Source organism: Argiope bruennichi, chromosome 5, assembly GCF_947563725.1.
Source record: "Argiope bruennichi chromosome 5, qqArgBrue1.1, whole genome shotgun sequence".
NCBI classification, from domain to species: Eukaryota; Metazoa; Arthropoda; class Arachnida; order Araneae; family Araneidae; genus Argiope; species Argiope bruennichi.
Window position 1 is genome coordinate 101,925,833 of NC_079155.1, and position 13,900 is coordinate 101,939,732.

The 13,900-nt window shown below is 28.8% G+C and overlaps 1 protein-coding gene across 5 annotated transcripts in view; it reads right to left on the reverse strand.

Moving 5' to 3' along the window:
• Nucleotides 1–831: 831 nt before the first annotated feature.
• The window catches only part of LOC129969317 (perilipin-1-like), a 77,383-nt gene continuing 64,314 nt past the window's right edge, over nt 832–13,900 (reverse strand). For 4 of the 5 annotated variants that reach the window (XM_056083837.1, XM_056083835.1, XM_056083838.1 and 1 more), the window contains 8 exons: nt 13,259–13,341; nt 8,236–8,316; nt 7,911–8,052; nt 5,479–5,651; nt 4,131–4,235; nt 2,363–2,485; nt 1,629–1,745; nt 832–1,333 (listed from right to left, as the gene is read on the reverse strand). In XM_056083837.1, the coding sequence (XP_055939812.1) occupies nt 1,181–1,333; nt 1,629–1,745; nt 2,363–2,485; nt 4,131–4,235; nt 5,479–5,651; nt 7,911–8,052; nt 8,236–8,316; nt 13,259–13,341 (977 nt within the window). In that variant the 3' untranslated portion in view covers nt 832–1,180. Of the gene's footprint in view, nt 1,334–1,628; nt 1,746–2,346; nt 2,486–4,130; nt 4,236–5,478; nt 5,652–7,910; nt 8,053–8,235; nt 8,317–13,258; nt 13,342–13,900 lie in introns of all 5 variants that reach the window. The other variant, XM_056083839.1, reaches the window with a different exon arrangement.

Genomic DNA, 13,900 nt, shown 5'->3' on the forward strand with positions numbered 1-13,900 from the left:
CAAGCTAATGTGCTATTTTCTTTTTATTTTTCGGTGAATTTTAGCTTTTATTATTCCTTGAAATATTATATATTGCTGCCAAAATATATTTTTTTTGTTACTATGAGCCGGTTCAAAAATTTCCTTTAGCCTGTCATATGATAAAATAATATGTAAATTTTTGTAAGAATTTCAATGATCCGATCTAAACTAAAATTTGAAACTCTTAACCCTAATGCACGTACTAAAAATGTAAGCATTGTTGTTAAATAAAATATTCATGTCAGTAAGAAATTAAGATGGACTATTTAGACCCTGTTTGAAACCTAACATCAGAGTTTCAATTACTGAAATGTAAAAATAAACTTTGATTTGTTTCGTCACTTCTTCCCTAAACTTAAGTTCTTTGCTAACTGAGGATTCAAAGTACAATTTTTTTCGATATTTTTTTCTTTTGTTTATTTGTTAATTAGCATGCGAAAATACAACCTTTGGGATCTTCTAGACCAGAATATTTGAAAAGTAATTTCTTTTTCCGCTTCATCATTTTTTTATAATAATCCCAAGTTAACCATTCATTATCTTACTTCCTTTTTTTCATCAAAAATAATTTATTTAAAAAATTATGTTTGCTTCGAAAGAATTGAAAGAAATTATTGAACATTGTTTTGGTAAGAACGAATACCTATTCTTTTTATTGGTATCAGAATGAGAAAAAAGTACGAGACATCTACTTAAAAACATTCGTCTGAAATAATATTTCCATATCAAACGATAATAATTATCGATCAATCTACGCATTTCCACATGTCAACTTGCAGATCTGCTTTATCGTTTAAACAATCAAACAAATTACAACTAAAAAAATCACATTTATTAGTATATAATACAAAGAACGAACATGAAACATGCCATTCGATTATACATGGAACGGAATACATCGTTGTTCGATTTATCACCGTTGAAATCCAGATGTTAACGGAAGAAAGAAAAGCCTTCCTCACACGAGAGTCGTTGACTGCAGTCCAAAGATTAAGAAAACAGTTCATAGATGAAGTTAGAATGGTCGGAAGTATGTATCGATAAAAAAAAGGAATACACAACGAATTAATACATCGATAATTTGAAACAAACATTCTCGTTACAATTATCCAGAGCTGAGTGATGCATATGACTAATGATGGTTCCTCTGGACCTCTGATCAATCATTATTCTCCTCCGAAATGCCACTGTCATCCGTGTGGATGTTGTTTTCTTGAGAGTGAACTTGCCCTTGAGCGGATCCGTTCTCTTTGACTTCTTTGACCTCTTCACGGTCATCGCCAGATTTCTTCTTGGAAGTTCGATACTCCTCCTGGGAAACAAATAGAAATAATGTTATTGTTGAAGGTATAAAAATCACAATAAGCTTGTCATTTTTGGGGCACTCAAAGTTTCTTTCAGGAAATGATCAACAATGAATGTTTTACAACGAATTCTTATGTAAAACTTGGATTTGTAAATTTACAGACATAAGCAATTAATTGTAAGTGAAACTATAGAGTTTTAAAATACAACAAAAGACATTTTGTAAGTATTTTGTGAAGACATTTGGTAAAGAGATTTTTAGTATGATGAATTTCATTTCTTTTATATGAAATGCTACTTACAAGCCAAGACACTAATCCATATAAGTACATAGGCAGGAGCTGAGGAATCAACTTTGCCATTCCCAAAACCGATAGAATCCCATTTCTTACTGCCACTACGACAGCGGGAGCTTGGTGCTACAAAAAGAAAAAAAAGGAACTAATGAAGTGACATATTAAAATTAAAAAGTGCACAAAATTTATTAATTAATGTTTGCCTTCAGCTAAAATTCGTCGCACATTCAAATAAGAATGTAAACAATTGTTCCTCTATGTTTTCTATTTTACATATTATCTAGAAATATTGAGTAAAATAAATTCATATAATAGTACAGAAAAATAATGAATGTTTTTAAAAACAGTTAGCAAATTCTTTTATCTTCGTTTTTATAAACTATATTTATCGATGCAAACAAAAAAAATGGCATAAAAATTAAATTCCTGACACTCGATAAATTTGTTTACTTTTTTTTATATTATTACAAAAACATTCCGTATATTTACATTTTGTGTCATCAAAATTCATTTCTTGATCTTTTATTTGCAATCATTGTTTCTTGTATACTAATATTTAAAATTATAAATTTTTAACTTTAATTTTCTTAAATATATTATTGCTATTAATATTCAATTGGAGAACAAGCTAGTCATTAGAAGCGGTTAGTAATTTATATAAATGATGCGATAATGAATAGAACGATACGAAATGATCAAGAAATTGAAAAATAGTTTTCCCAACCCTCGATGTATCGTACCAATTCCTGGGTGTCGCTCTTTCCATCAGCTTGTGTTGGGGTTTGGGAGAAAGATGTGTACGTAGAAGCAACCTGCTTACTGACGAGTCTCGCTAAATGCAAAAGTTGTTGTTCGATTCGGTTCTAAAAAATAAAAAAAAGTAACCAACTGTTAAGAAATATGCAGCAAATGTTAAATAAAATAATCTAAATAAGAATACAAATTTAAAGTAATGCATTTTTTTTTTTCATATTTGAATGCGATATGGAAAGATTACATTCGTATTCCATTACAAATATTATTTCTAATCCGGATCATATTCTAGATTTCAGCTTAAAAGTGACGAAGGACTTTTATACAGTATCTCGGGAATCTATCTGGGTATAAAAACTAGCAAAACAACATCACTCTAAGTTGTAATTCTCATATTGGAAGTAATATTGCTTAACTCATGTTCGATAAAATTTCATCACAGCAGTCCAGCTATCGAAAGATAACTTTTGGATTTTTTTAATCAACAAGCAAGAAAATTTTTTATGCCAATACAGAAGCATGAGAATACTTGGTAACCGACTTTACCCAAGTTCTCAAATGGAAAACATCGTCCTAGACTATTCATCAGCTGAGCATCTTGAAAATATTTTAGCTGGCATTATATTTAATCAACTCAACAATTCTAATCAGAGGTTGCAAGTAACTTCCATGAATATCTATTTTAACTTTAGGTATAAACAGAGATTTGAGCCTAATAGTTTAAGCAATAAATTCTATTTAGGAGATAAAGGCTTTTGTATTGTGACTACGATCAAAACTTTACTTTTTTGCCATTTATTATCATTATTAAAAAAAATTCTGCTAACTTTAGATGCTTAGGGGGATAGTTTGATTGAAATTTCAATGCTGGTTGAATTGTGCTGAGCTCGTAATAATTTAATATACAAAAATTAATTCATTTAAAACAATAGAAAAAAAAGCAAAGTTATAAAATGAGCAAAATCCTATGAGAAATTTGATATTGTACATAAAATCAATGTCATGAATAAAGAACACATAAGCATGGTAAGATTCTCCAAATCTTCCAAAGTAAGATAAGCCTTTCCAAAGCATTTTATCCTGAGAAAATCCTATTTAAAATATTTACATAAAATATGTTGAATGAAAAGAGTAGTAAGTAGGAGCGGGATCTGAATGAAGTAATGTCCTGAGTGAAATAAGCAGGGTTTAGACGGAATCATGTTAATATGACATTAGTCGAGGATTGAGATACTTTTTAAAAATCAAAAATAGATGATTAGATGAAGGGCAATTTATAATAGTTGCCACGCAAGTGGCCACATAAGCTATAAGCGTTGCTGTAAGAATAACAGAATAATGGCAAACTAAAAAATGCATAACAGAATAATGGCATAATAACAGAATAACAGAATAATGGCAAATAAAAAATAATGCTGTAACTTATAACAGAATAATGGCAAAATATTTGATATTAATGTGTAGGACGGATCGAGATTAGTAGTATATTATTATTTTGGTCTTATATAGGTGAGGAAATGGCACGTTGAAGGCACTCTTGTAAAAAGTCATACCCAATCCGGATTTCAGCCAGTACAATTCGCTAGTAGATCGCTATGAACCATTTTATTAATGAACAAAAACGTAGTTTATAGAAAGATGTAGTATATGAGTAGTATGATCATCAAATTACATTGTATCCTCAATAAATCAAATTATTATTATATATATTTAAATTCAACTAAATATTGATATAATCATGCAATCAATTCATACCTTTTCAGCTTCGTCCGCTTCTGGTACTTTTTGTTGCCAGATAGCTACCCACAGCTTGTTAGCATAAGCGATGGCTGCATCGACATTTGTTTTAGAAATTTCGATCTAAAAAAAATGAGATTCTTTTCTTTAAAATTAGAATAAATTTTATTTAAATCCATTAATTTTATGCACTTTTAATATAAATAAAGAGTAAGTGTTTTATGTCAGCATGAAGAAACATTTGAATTTAGAAACTTAGCGACGTTTGATCTAAAACTTTAGAAACATAGGCAAATTCATTTATATATATATATATATATAATATAAGCATTATTTTATTTGAAGCAGAATGCAGTTTGAAGACAGTGAAGAAACTTTTGATTTTGTGACGTCGTTTTATTTCATCTTGAAGAAGCAGGCATTATTTACAAGCAGGAGCGACGAACAACACACACAACACAGAACGACACAGAAAGAAATGAGAGAAAAACTCTTGGACATTTTATCCCTAGTCTTATATAACCTGAGATTTTGACAGGGAAAATATTTCTTTTCAGTGATAATATATTAAGATTTCTATAGGGATTTTTGCTACGCGCGTCGACAAGGTAAGGGAAAACACAGGGATCTTTAAAAAAAATGTGCTTGTTGGGCATTTTTCTAGCCCTTCACGCGGAGTATGGGGAAGTTAGGCATTTAGCCGATTCATCAATTTTACAAAGCTTTCTTGAATGAATTAATTAGAGAAAGTGGAATTGGATCAAGAAATAAGAGAATGAACTTACTTTGAGCTAAATTAAGATAAAGCTTTGGAAATTTGGATTAAATTAAGAGTAAGAATATCATATATATATATATATATATATATATATATATATATAATATAAATTGTTTAATAATCTACTTTTGAGAAAATACCCTCAAATATATTTTAAGAGGGATTTTATTTAGAGCAGTTTAATCACAATCTAAAAATAATTAATATAAATATAGTTTCAATAGCTTTATAAAATTTACAAGTGACCATGCCATTTCTATGTAATATATTGCCATAATTGATATTTTTTATTAGCTTATCATAAGAACAAAGCCATTAAGTGTAAGTAGTTAAGGTCTTTATTAAATAAATACCATCATGCATTATTTAATGGTTATGAAAGCAATACGGTGGAAATAGTATTTTCGTTCCTCGCTAAGTCTTCAAGGAATAGATTTCTATAGAATATCCATTTAATAAAAGTATCTGCAAATACTGTTATTCCTTAATTCTATACGAAATTACCGAAGACTCTACGTTTGTGCTAACTTCAGACTAACTATTATGAAAGACAGAGAGTAATCAAATAATGGAACCATGAATTCTTACCAGCCTGATGGGGTAGATGAGAAATAGATCAAAAGCTTTTTCCTGGATGTTTTCCGACTGGATTAAAATGGCTCTATAGGCTCTTCTTCGGAGGACGTTGGACAATCGTGTAACGCGAACCAGCATGGATGGCTTTTCTTTCTCTTCTTTAGTACCATTGCTTTGATTTTCATCTAGGAAAAAAATGATAAAATTTGAAAAGCGGAACATCGGTAATGATTTTTAAACAATGAGTAAATTAGAATTAGAATTTGTTCTATCCGTGAAACAATTATTACCATTGAAGAATTAAAACAAAAATAAATCCTATTACCCCAAAGATAGCATGTAATCGAAAATTAACAACCTTGATGATTCTTCAGATTGCTCGAAATATAAATTCTATCAAGACTGTGAATCAGATGTGCACATCTAATAATTAACAATGCTAATTTTTGAACAAAGAATAGGGATCGAAACGATATTTGCTGTGTTCACGGTCCAGAATTCTCATTTATTATGGCATACAGTAAGACCTTTCGCCAAACAAATTCAAAGTATAGCAACATCAAATGGATAGCTTTCTTCAGTAATAGAAATTGTGTCTATGAATATCGATAAATATGCTTTACAGCTTGATAAAAATAGGACATCGCCTGAAAATAAATTCCAAAATATCTTTTTTTGAGGAAAAATTAATATAAGTTCGGGTTTTATTTTAGAGGAAATGCTGTAACTCTTGGATTGGCAGCAAGCGCACAGCAAAAGCATTTCTGGTGTCTGACAAAATTTTACATTTGTATAAAACTTAGATGCATGTTATTAAATGAGTACACGATATTATTCAAAGTTAAGATGTAATTTTAGGACATCCTGTATATTTGATTTTAAATCTATATAAAATGGAACTTTTTATGTAAATAATTTAAAGGTTCCTCTTTTTAAAAAAATTGAAAAATTTAAATATTGTTCATTTATGGACATTTTTTTTTCTAAAAGAGATCCCTAGTAATCATCTTGTTGATGGAAAATGAATATATGTATTTAATGCTTCTGAACTAATATTGATGGAAACTAGAGGAAAAATTGTCATTTCTCACGAAACCAAATCATTCAGACCTTATATCTTTAAAAAGATAGGGAAGTTTTAAAAAATAAATTTAAATAAATGCCTCCAGATATTATCAGATTTTACTTTTTAGATCAGAGTATGATGCTATTTTTTTTCTTTAAAAATCATTATTCCCACACTTTTCTCTGATCTGATTTTATTTTGATAAAAACTTGTCAACAACACTCACGCGACCTTCGGACTTTCATAAAATACTGATATGGCCCGCAAAAATACTTTCAAATACAGAAAATTCCGCAATCTCGGGGTGAATAGACTTTTCTAGATAATATCACCTTTGAGCCTGGCCTGCATCGAAAAAACACGAGAATTTTGGATGATACTCAAAAACATTATCAATATGTGATGATAAAGCTATATTCATACTTGACATTAAATCGATACTGTTATTAGCCTTGAGCTGAGCGATAAAATAGTGATGAAGCGACGAATCTTGACGTTTGAGTGGAAAATTTTGTGAAGCCCTTGGATTTCCAGCCCGCTGTCTGGTTCTCCATTGACCTTGTCGAGACTGTAGAAGGACAAAAGTTAAAATAATTTTATCGACAACCATGAAACCTAAAAATACCATCTCTCCAAATTATCACCCATTGCTTTCATCGACTGTTAATAATAATTTCTTCGATGTAACTGATACGTTTTAGAAGACCAGTGCTAATTTTTACTGCAAAATGAAGGCTAACTTAGGGCAAGGAAGTTATGAGAATCCATTTGTTGGTTGAGACTTAAATTCTTTCTTTCAAGATTAAGTAACAATTCAGGGACCTTTAAGGTGGGTAGAATTCTTGTGAGAGATTTCATTTAACAGTTTTATAAGAGATTCTTTTTATTTTTCTTGCAAAATGCGTCATAATTGATTACCAAGGATTCGTCTGAATTACTAAAGATAACTTCATAATTTAAATACTTTCATGACTATTTTTTATTATTTGGCACGTGGATTAGATGTTGATGGATAAGAAAGCAAGTTCTCATTATTCTGTTCGATAAAGTAATGATGTAAGGTTGAGTTCCTTTTACTCTGAAAATGGAACATAATTCCTACGGTAGAGATTGAGTCACAGCAGGGGTTTACCCTTAAGATTCCACGCTCAATTTCCAAATGTTGTCATTCAACACCTCCGGATGCTGAAGCAGGGTATAGTAAATCTCTTATTGATTACGATTATTTTTAATCTGACATCTCTCACTAAATATTAAAAACGAATGTATAACATAAAGTTAATTATACTGAATTAATTTTGTTCTTGAAATTAATTTCACTACATTACAAAAGTCATCATTATAATCGTGTAATGAGAAGTTATATCTTTGTACTGACCTTTGGATGGAGGCAAAACATAATCAATGTAGCTCTGTGTAATTACAAGGACACTATCCATAGAAGATAAGACGGATTTTACAACGCTTTCACCAAAGATGGCAGTAGCTCGTTTCAAACCAAAATCGGCAGCATATTTTACCTAAAACAAAAATTCTGATTTCAGAGACTCTGATTAAGATTAGATTCTGAAGCAGAAGACGGTATTAAATGAATTTCATTTAAAACTCAAGAAAACAACTTTTGGAATCCTTAAATTTTTTTTTTAATTAATAAAGATTTTTCTATTTTTGTTGAAATTATTGTCAAATTATTTTGACCTTACCTTATCATTTCCATACTTTTTGATATCTTCAATCCTTGAATTTACTGTGCTCACATATAATTTTCTGGTATCTCCGATAATCTGTAAATGAATGATAAGTTTTTATTATTTTTTGTTAAAGATAATTTTCAGGTGTTTTATTTCAAAAATTGACTGCATAAACTGGTTATTTTTTTCTTATAAATTAGTAATATTTATGCAATCATTGCATTGAATCTCATTTATATAGTGCAAATAAAAGAATTTAAGACAATCATCCCATCAGGTTTTATAATATATATCAATGAATACGAAGATAAATTTAAGGTTATTTAGCTCATATTATAATTATTCATTCATAGCATTAGGTTCAGCTATGCAATTACGGACATTCATACATTTAATTATAAAAAATAGTTAATCATTCTTGAAATTTTTATATACGAAGAATTTTGAAGTCCCAAAGTATGAAGGAAGTTTATTTGATTGCAATTTTGGGGGGGGGGGGGGGGTGTAGTAATCTAAAATTCTAATTCTTTTTTTTTAAATCTCATCATATTTAAAATTGCAAGCCCTTTAACTTTTGCATTAAATTATCATTAACTGGTACATCATTTCTAATCTTTTTTAAAATAATAATTCGACGGAAATTTTTTAACGAGTTAATATTTTATAAGATAATATTAAGATATAAATAATGTCATCGAATTTTAAATCAAAGATGAAAGATAGAATATTCTTAATTTTTCCTACTGATATTTTTACCGTTTATGAATTTTATCTCTACTCTAAATCAGTTTAAACGCTTCTAGTGCCAAGAGCTCCGATTTACTTAACAACATGGGCTCTTAATTTTTCCAAAATCTTTCGGTGTATAATTCAGTTTCATTCCTGAAAAAAAATCAGGACTGTGTGTTATAAATTGCAGTGTATTAAGAAGTAAAGGGAATAAATACACAATTTTCATTAATTGAATTAGACGTATTTTTAAGTACTCTAAAAACAAGCTTTTTATCAAATGCAGTAGTCGCAGAAGTTTAAGGAATAAGGAACTGACTAAGATGTCCGACATTATCTGATCCTGATTCGAAATTCCTAGATCCACCCCGAATTTGCCCTTCAGGAACTTTGAAACGAAGAGTAAATATAAGTAAACCTAAAGCTGCCAACCATAAAGCATCTAAAGAATATTTAAATCCATTCTGGCTTAAGCAAAAAGATATTTCCCATTCCATAATCATGCTCGATTATGGAATCGATTCATCAAAAATTGTGGGTTCATCCACTCCAGGCAACCACAAAATAACGCCAATTTGTCAATTTTTAGTTATTTCAGTTATATTTTAAACAGTTAAGTGCGTTCGATGTGTATACACGTCAATCCAAATCTTAATTTTGATGCGGTCGATATGTATTTTTTTATTTAATATAAATGTAATCTTATTCGTTTAATTATGATTTTTTTCCCTTGCAAAATTTATTATGCAACTATTTGAATACGTTCGACAAGTATATGCGTCATCGCTTGAATTTAAAAAAGGGTGCTTGAGAAGTTTTTAAAAGAAAATTCCATAGTTAATTAATTAAAAAAAAGGATTATATTACTGATTATAATTGGGTTAAACAAATGAGTATTTAATGGGGTTGTGTTTAATAATAATTAGAAAATTTTAATTGTAAAAAATCATTATTACAAAAAACCAATTTTTGAAACAAATTCTTATTCTTATGAAACACATTATTATAAAATTCAAGTCAGGAATAATCAAATGTTATGGTTTGTCAAATAAATGCACAATCAAATAAACAGCAATGGGCTAATATCTCAGCTACATTACTATTCCCCTATTATATTATTTTTTCTGAATTAAAATTTTAAGATTTTTGTTTTTAGTTTTATTTGGAAAAGGAGTTATGGGATACGGATGTGACAGCACCGATTTTTTTTCTTAAAATCATTTAAAATATTCATAAGAAAGGGAAAGAACTACAAACATTATACATCATTTCTGAATAATAAATGACCCTTTATTAGGAATTTAATAGATGTTTCAAAACATAATTATGTCTGCTTTAAAAAATGACCTAGATTCAGCAAAACAACAATAAACCGTGTAATAAATCCGTTTCGCAAAATTAAAACATAATATTTTCAAATAAATGACGAGAGAGAATGTCATATACCTTTCACTGACTTATCTTATGTATGGAAGGGGGGGGGAATGAGACGCAACGACAAGACAAAAGACGACAAAGGAAGATTGGATGTCAAAAAGCAGTGTGTAAATAAGCCTTCCGAGTGCAGATTCGTTTTGATGACCTTTATTCTTCGAACATTGACTTAAAACATTTACACGTGTACGATCTTTATCCTCTCCTCGAAGTAACGCGCTGAAAGGAAGCACAGACAAAAACTGATAACGACTTTAAAAATAATTGTATTTTTAGAGCAGTTTATGTACTTGGATGATTAATCTATTCAAAGTCTACTATCCTTGAAAGTTCGATGTCATAAATTTACAAAAAGTGATAGAGCAGTGAAAGACGTTTGTTGTCATACAATGCTCTCTACATTACTAGTATTGAGCACAATCTGCTTTTAATTCGAGCTTTTTTAAAATAATCTTTCAAATTATTTTCCACTGCAATTATATTTCCTTTTGTTTTAGAAAGACAAAAGTAATACTTATGTACATTTTCTTTGTTTTGATAAAGAGAAAAAAATATTTGTCAAATCCTTTATTGAATGCTAACCCACTTTGTGAACCAGCTAGTTCGGCAGGAATATTTCATATGTTAAATGTGAGTTAAATCTCTTATGCAGAACTTGATGTTCATGATTTACACAAAAATGTAATTTTTTATCATTAAACTATGATAAACATTAAAGCCGTGTTATTTTAATAGCTGTATATGAATCTACCAAACGGATTCAAGTCCCTCGAGTCGCAGTGCCATTAAGAACATATTTTTCGGGATAGCCTATTTTCAAATTGAAATGCATTGTCTTTCATGGTGCTGTAATTTTACTTTCTTATTCTACAAATAAAATGAATATATAATAAACAGAGTCTTACTTTATTAGCTTTCGACAATGGAAAAATTTACTAATATTTGAAAAAAAAATGAAAATATAGTTCCATTTTTTACAATTATTAGAATAAAAATGAAAAATATTAAAATTTAAAAGAAAAAACGCTTTTAAATCTGTTTCGTCACATCAGTTTTTCTCCTAAAAAGCTTAATAATACCATATAAAAAAAACCTTTCTATCTTTTCTGTTAGTAATATTTCAAAAATTGGCTGGAAGTTTTATCAAATGTTTATGATTCTATTATTTTAACAGTAAAAAAGACATGAATGTGTATTCTACTCTTTTATTAACTATCAGTTAAAATAGGTATATAGTTATAAAAAATTAAGCATCAAATAATTTGTTACTTCTTAATTTTTACCATGCAAAGGAAAGCACATTTTCTTTAAACACGATGGTATCGAACGGTACTATAAAAAATTATAATTCATAAATCTCCCTTTTTGAATATATTCTTTGAGGATATATGTACGTTTTATCTTTCGGGCTTGTATGTCAGACGGAAACACAAATTTTTTTAGTAAATTCAGAAAATTTTTAATTACTTTTTAAATTTTAAATATAGTGAACAACAATGAAAAAGTACTACTTATTTAAAATTTACATTTGTTTTACAAACTTTTTTCATCAAACTTTATAAAGTTTGAGGAAAAATAAGAACAATGGACTAATCCTAAAGCTTTCAGCTCCTTACTAGGTCAAGCGGTAATCAAGATTAAAGTATTTTTAACTTTTGATGAAGAAAAACGATTACGAATTCTTATCAAAAGCACATGACAATTCACCGAATTCAGCAACAACTGTATTTGAAACAAATCAACAATTTTTTTTCCATTTCGAGATACTATCGTCTCATATTTCAGCCACCTTTCAAAAAAATAATCATTTCTGATTCGCTTGAGATTATATATTGAAAATTTTTTTTAAGATAGGTCCAACATAGTGGAATCAAATCCATTATCAGAAAGCAAAACAAAAAAAACAAAAAAAGTAAGGCTCTGCGAAATTTTAAGATTACTACTAAGATATGAGAATAGAAATGCTTCGCTCTATAAAAACTCAAGTACCATTTTTGTCGCTAGTTATATTAAATAGAAATCAGTTGCCTGTAGATAACTTTTTGAATCCTATCTGCTAATAACTTTTAGGTGTACATATTTCATGACTCAGATCATTATTTAAATAGAGATGATAAAGCAACGGATATTTTTTCATAAAACTCCTGTACATTTATGACAATGAATTGTATTGTACTATTGTATTGTGTCTTCATTTTTGATGTAATAAATTTTTAAAAAAAGGAATATATTTGATAACATACCAATCTTGTCAAATGTAATGGTTAGTCAAAATGAAATGAAAAAAAAATATTTATTTCTTTAAGAATATACATTTTATTCCTTTTTGCTATGAAAGACATAAGATATTTTTTTCTCATCATCATCATAATAATAATAATGTAAAAAGTTCACCTGTAAAAACGTTTTTTCTAGCCACATTTTTTGGAGTTGTTATATTTAATTGTTGATGTTATGAGTATTGACCCTTTTATTCCTGATCAGTAAACTGAAAATCAATAATAACGGCATTTATTTGGGGATTTTTTTTGATTAAAATACTTCATTTCTGTTGCTTTTCATAATTGTATGTTATGATTAAATAATTTAAGTTCGATACCGTATCACATATTTTTTTCATAAAATATTTTCTTTCGCTCATTACGGTAATGAAATGTACAAAAATAAAAGTAGAAATGCTAGAGAAAAACCAGCATTTAAAAAATATTAGTATTACAATTTGTAACCCCCCCCCCTAAAAAATCTTCCTTACAACAAAATGCTTCTGATTTATATATTTTGAACTATAGATATTTTCTTGTGGTAGTAATAAGTTAAAATAAAGTTTACAACCTGGTAGCACAATTGTTTTAATATTTATGAATGAACTTACTTCGTCTGCTGGTTTCTTAATGAAGGGGACTTTTTCTTCTAGCGTGCCGAGACCTTTGCAAGCGAGCTCATCGACAACTTGAACTGAAAGAGGAAACAGACATTTACTTCCACCAAAAGAAAGAAAAGCCGAACGTAAATCAAGACTTTTTTCTTTACTTTTTTTTTTTTTTTTGAATGATATGAATGTTTTTTTCAATTTTACAAATTCGAACACACACACACACAAACACACACATGTGTGTGTGTGTGTGTCAGATGGCTGTGTGTATTAATATAAGTAGAATCTTTTGTGATGTAATAGCAAGTTCCATTTTAATTAGTGGAATTAAATTCGGACCTTGAATATAATTTATCTCGTAGATTTCAAAAGAGATTTCACAAATTTTGAATGAGACGACGAGCCTTAACTTATTACATAGATTTTAAAAGAGATTTCATAGGATTTGAAAAAGAAGAGCCTTTAGTTGCTTTAATATCACAAAAGCAGCATATTTTAAAATTGGACTTTAGAAATATTTGAATTTAAAATAAAGTTTATTCTTCAAATATTTAAATCTCTGATTCACTATGCTTGAAATTTTCTTTTCTACACTGTAAATATATTGATTATTGGAAAAATATATTTCTTAGAAATTTGCAG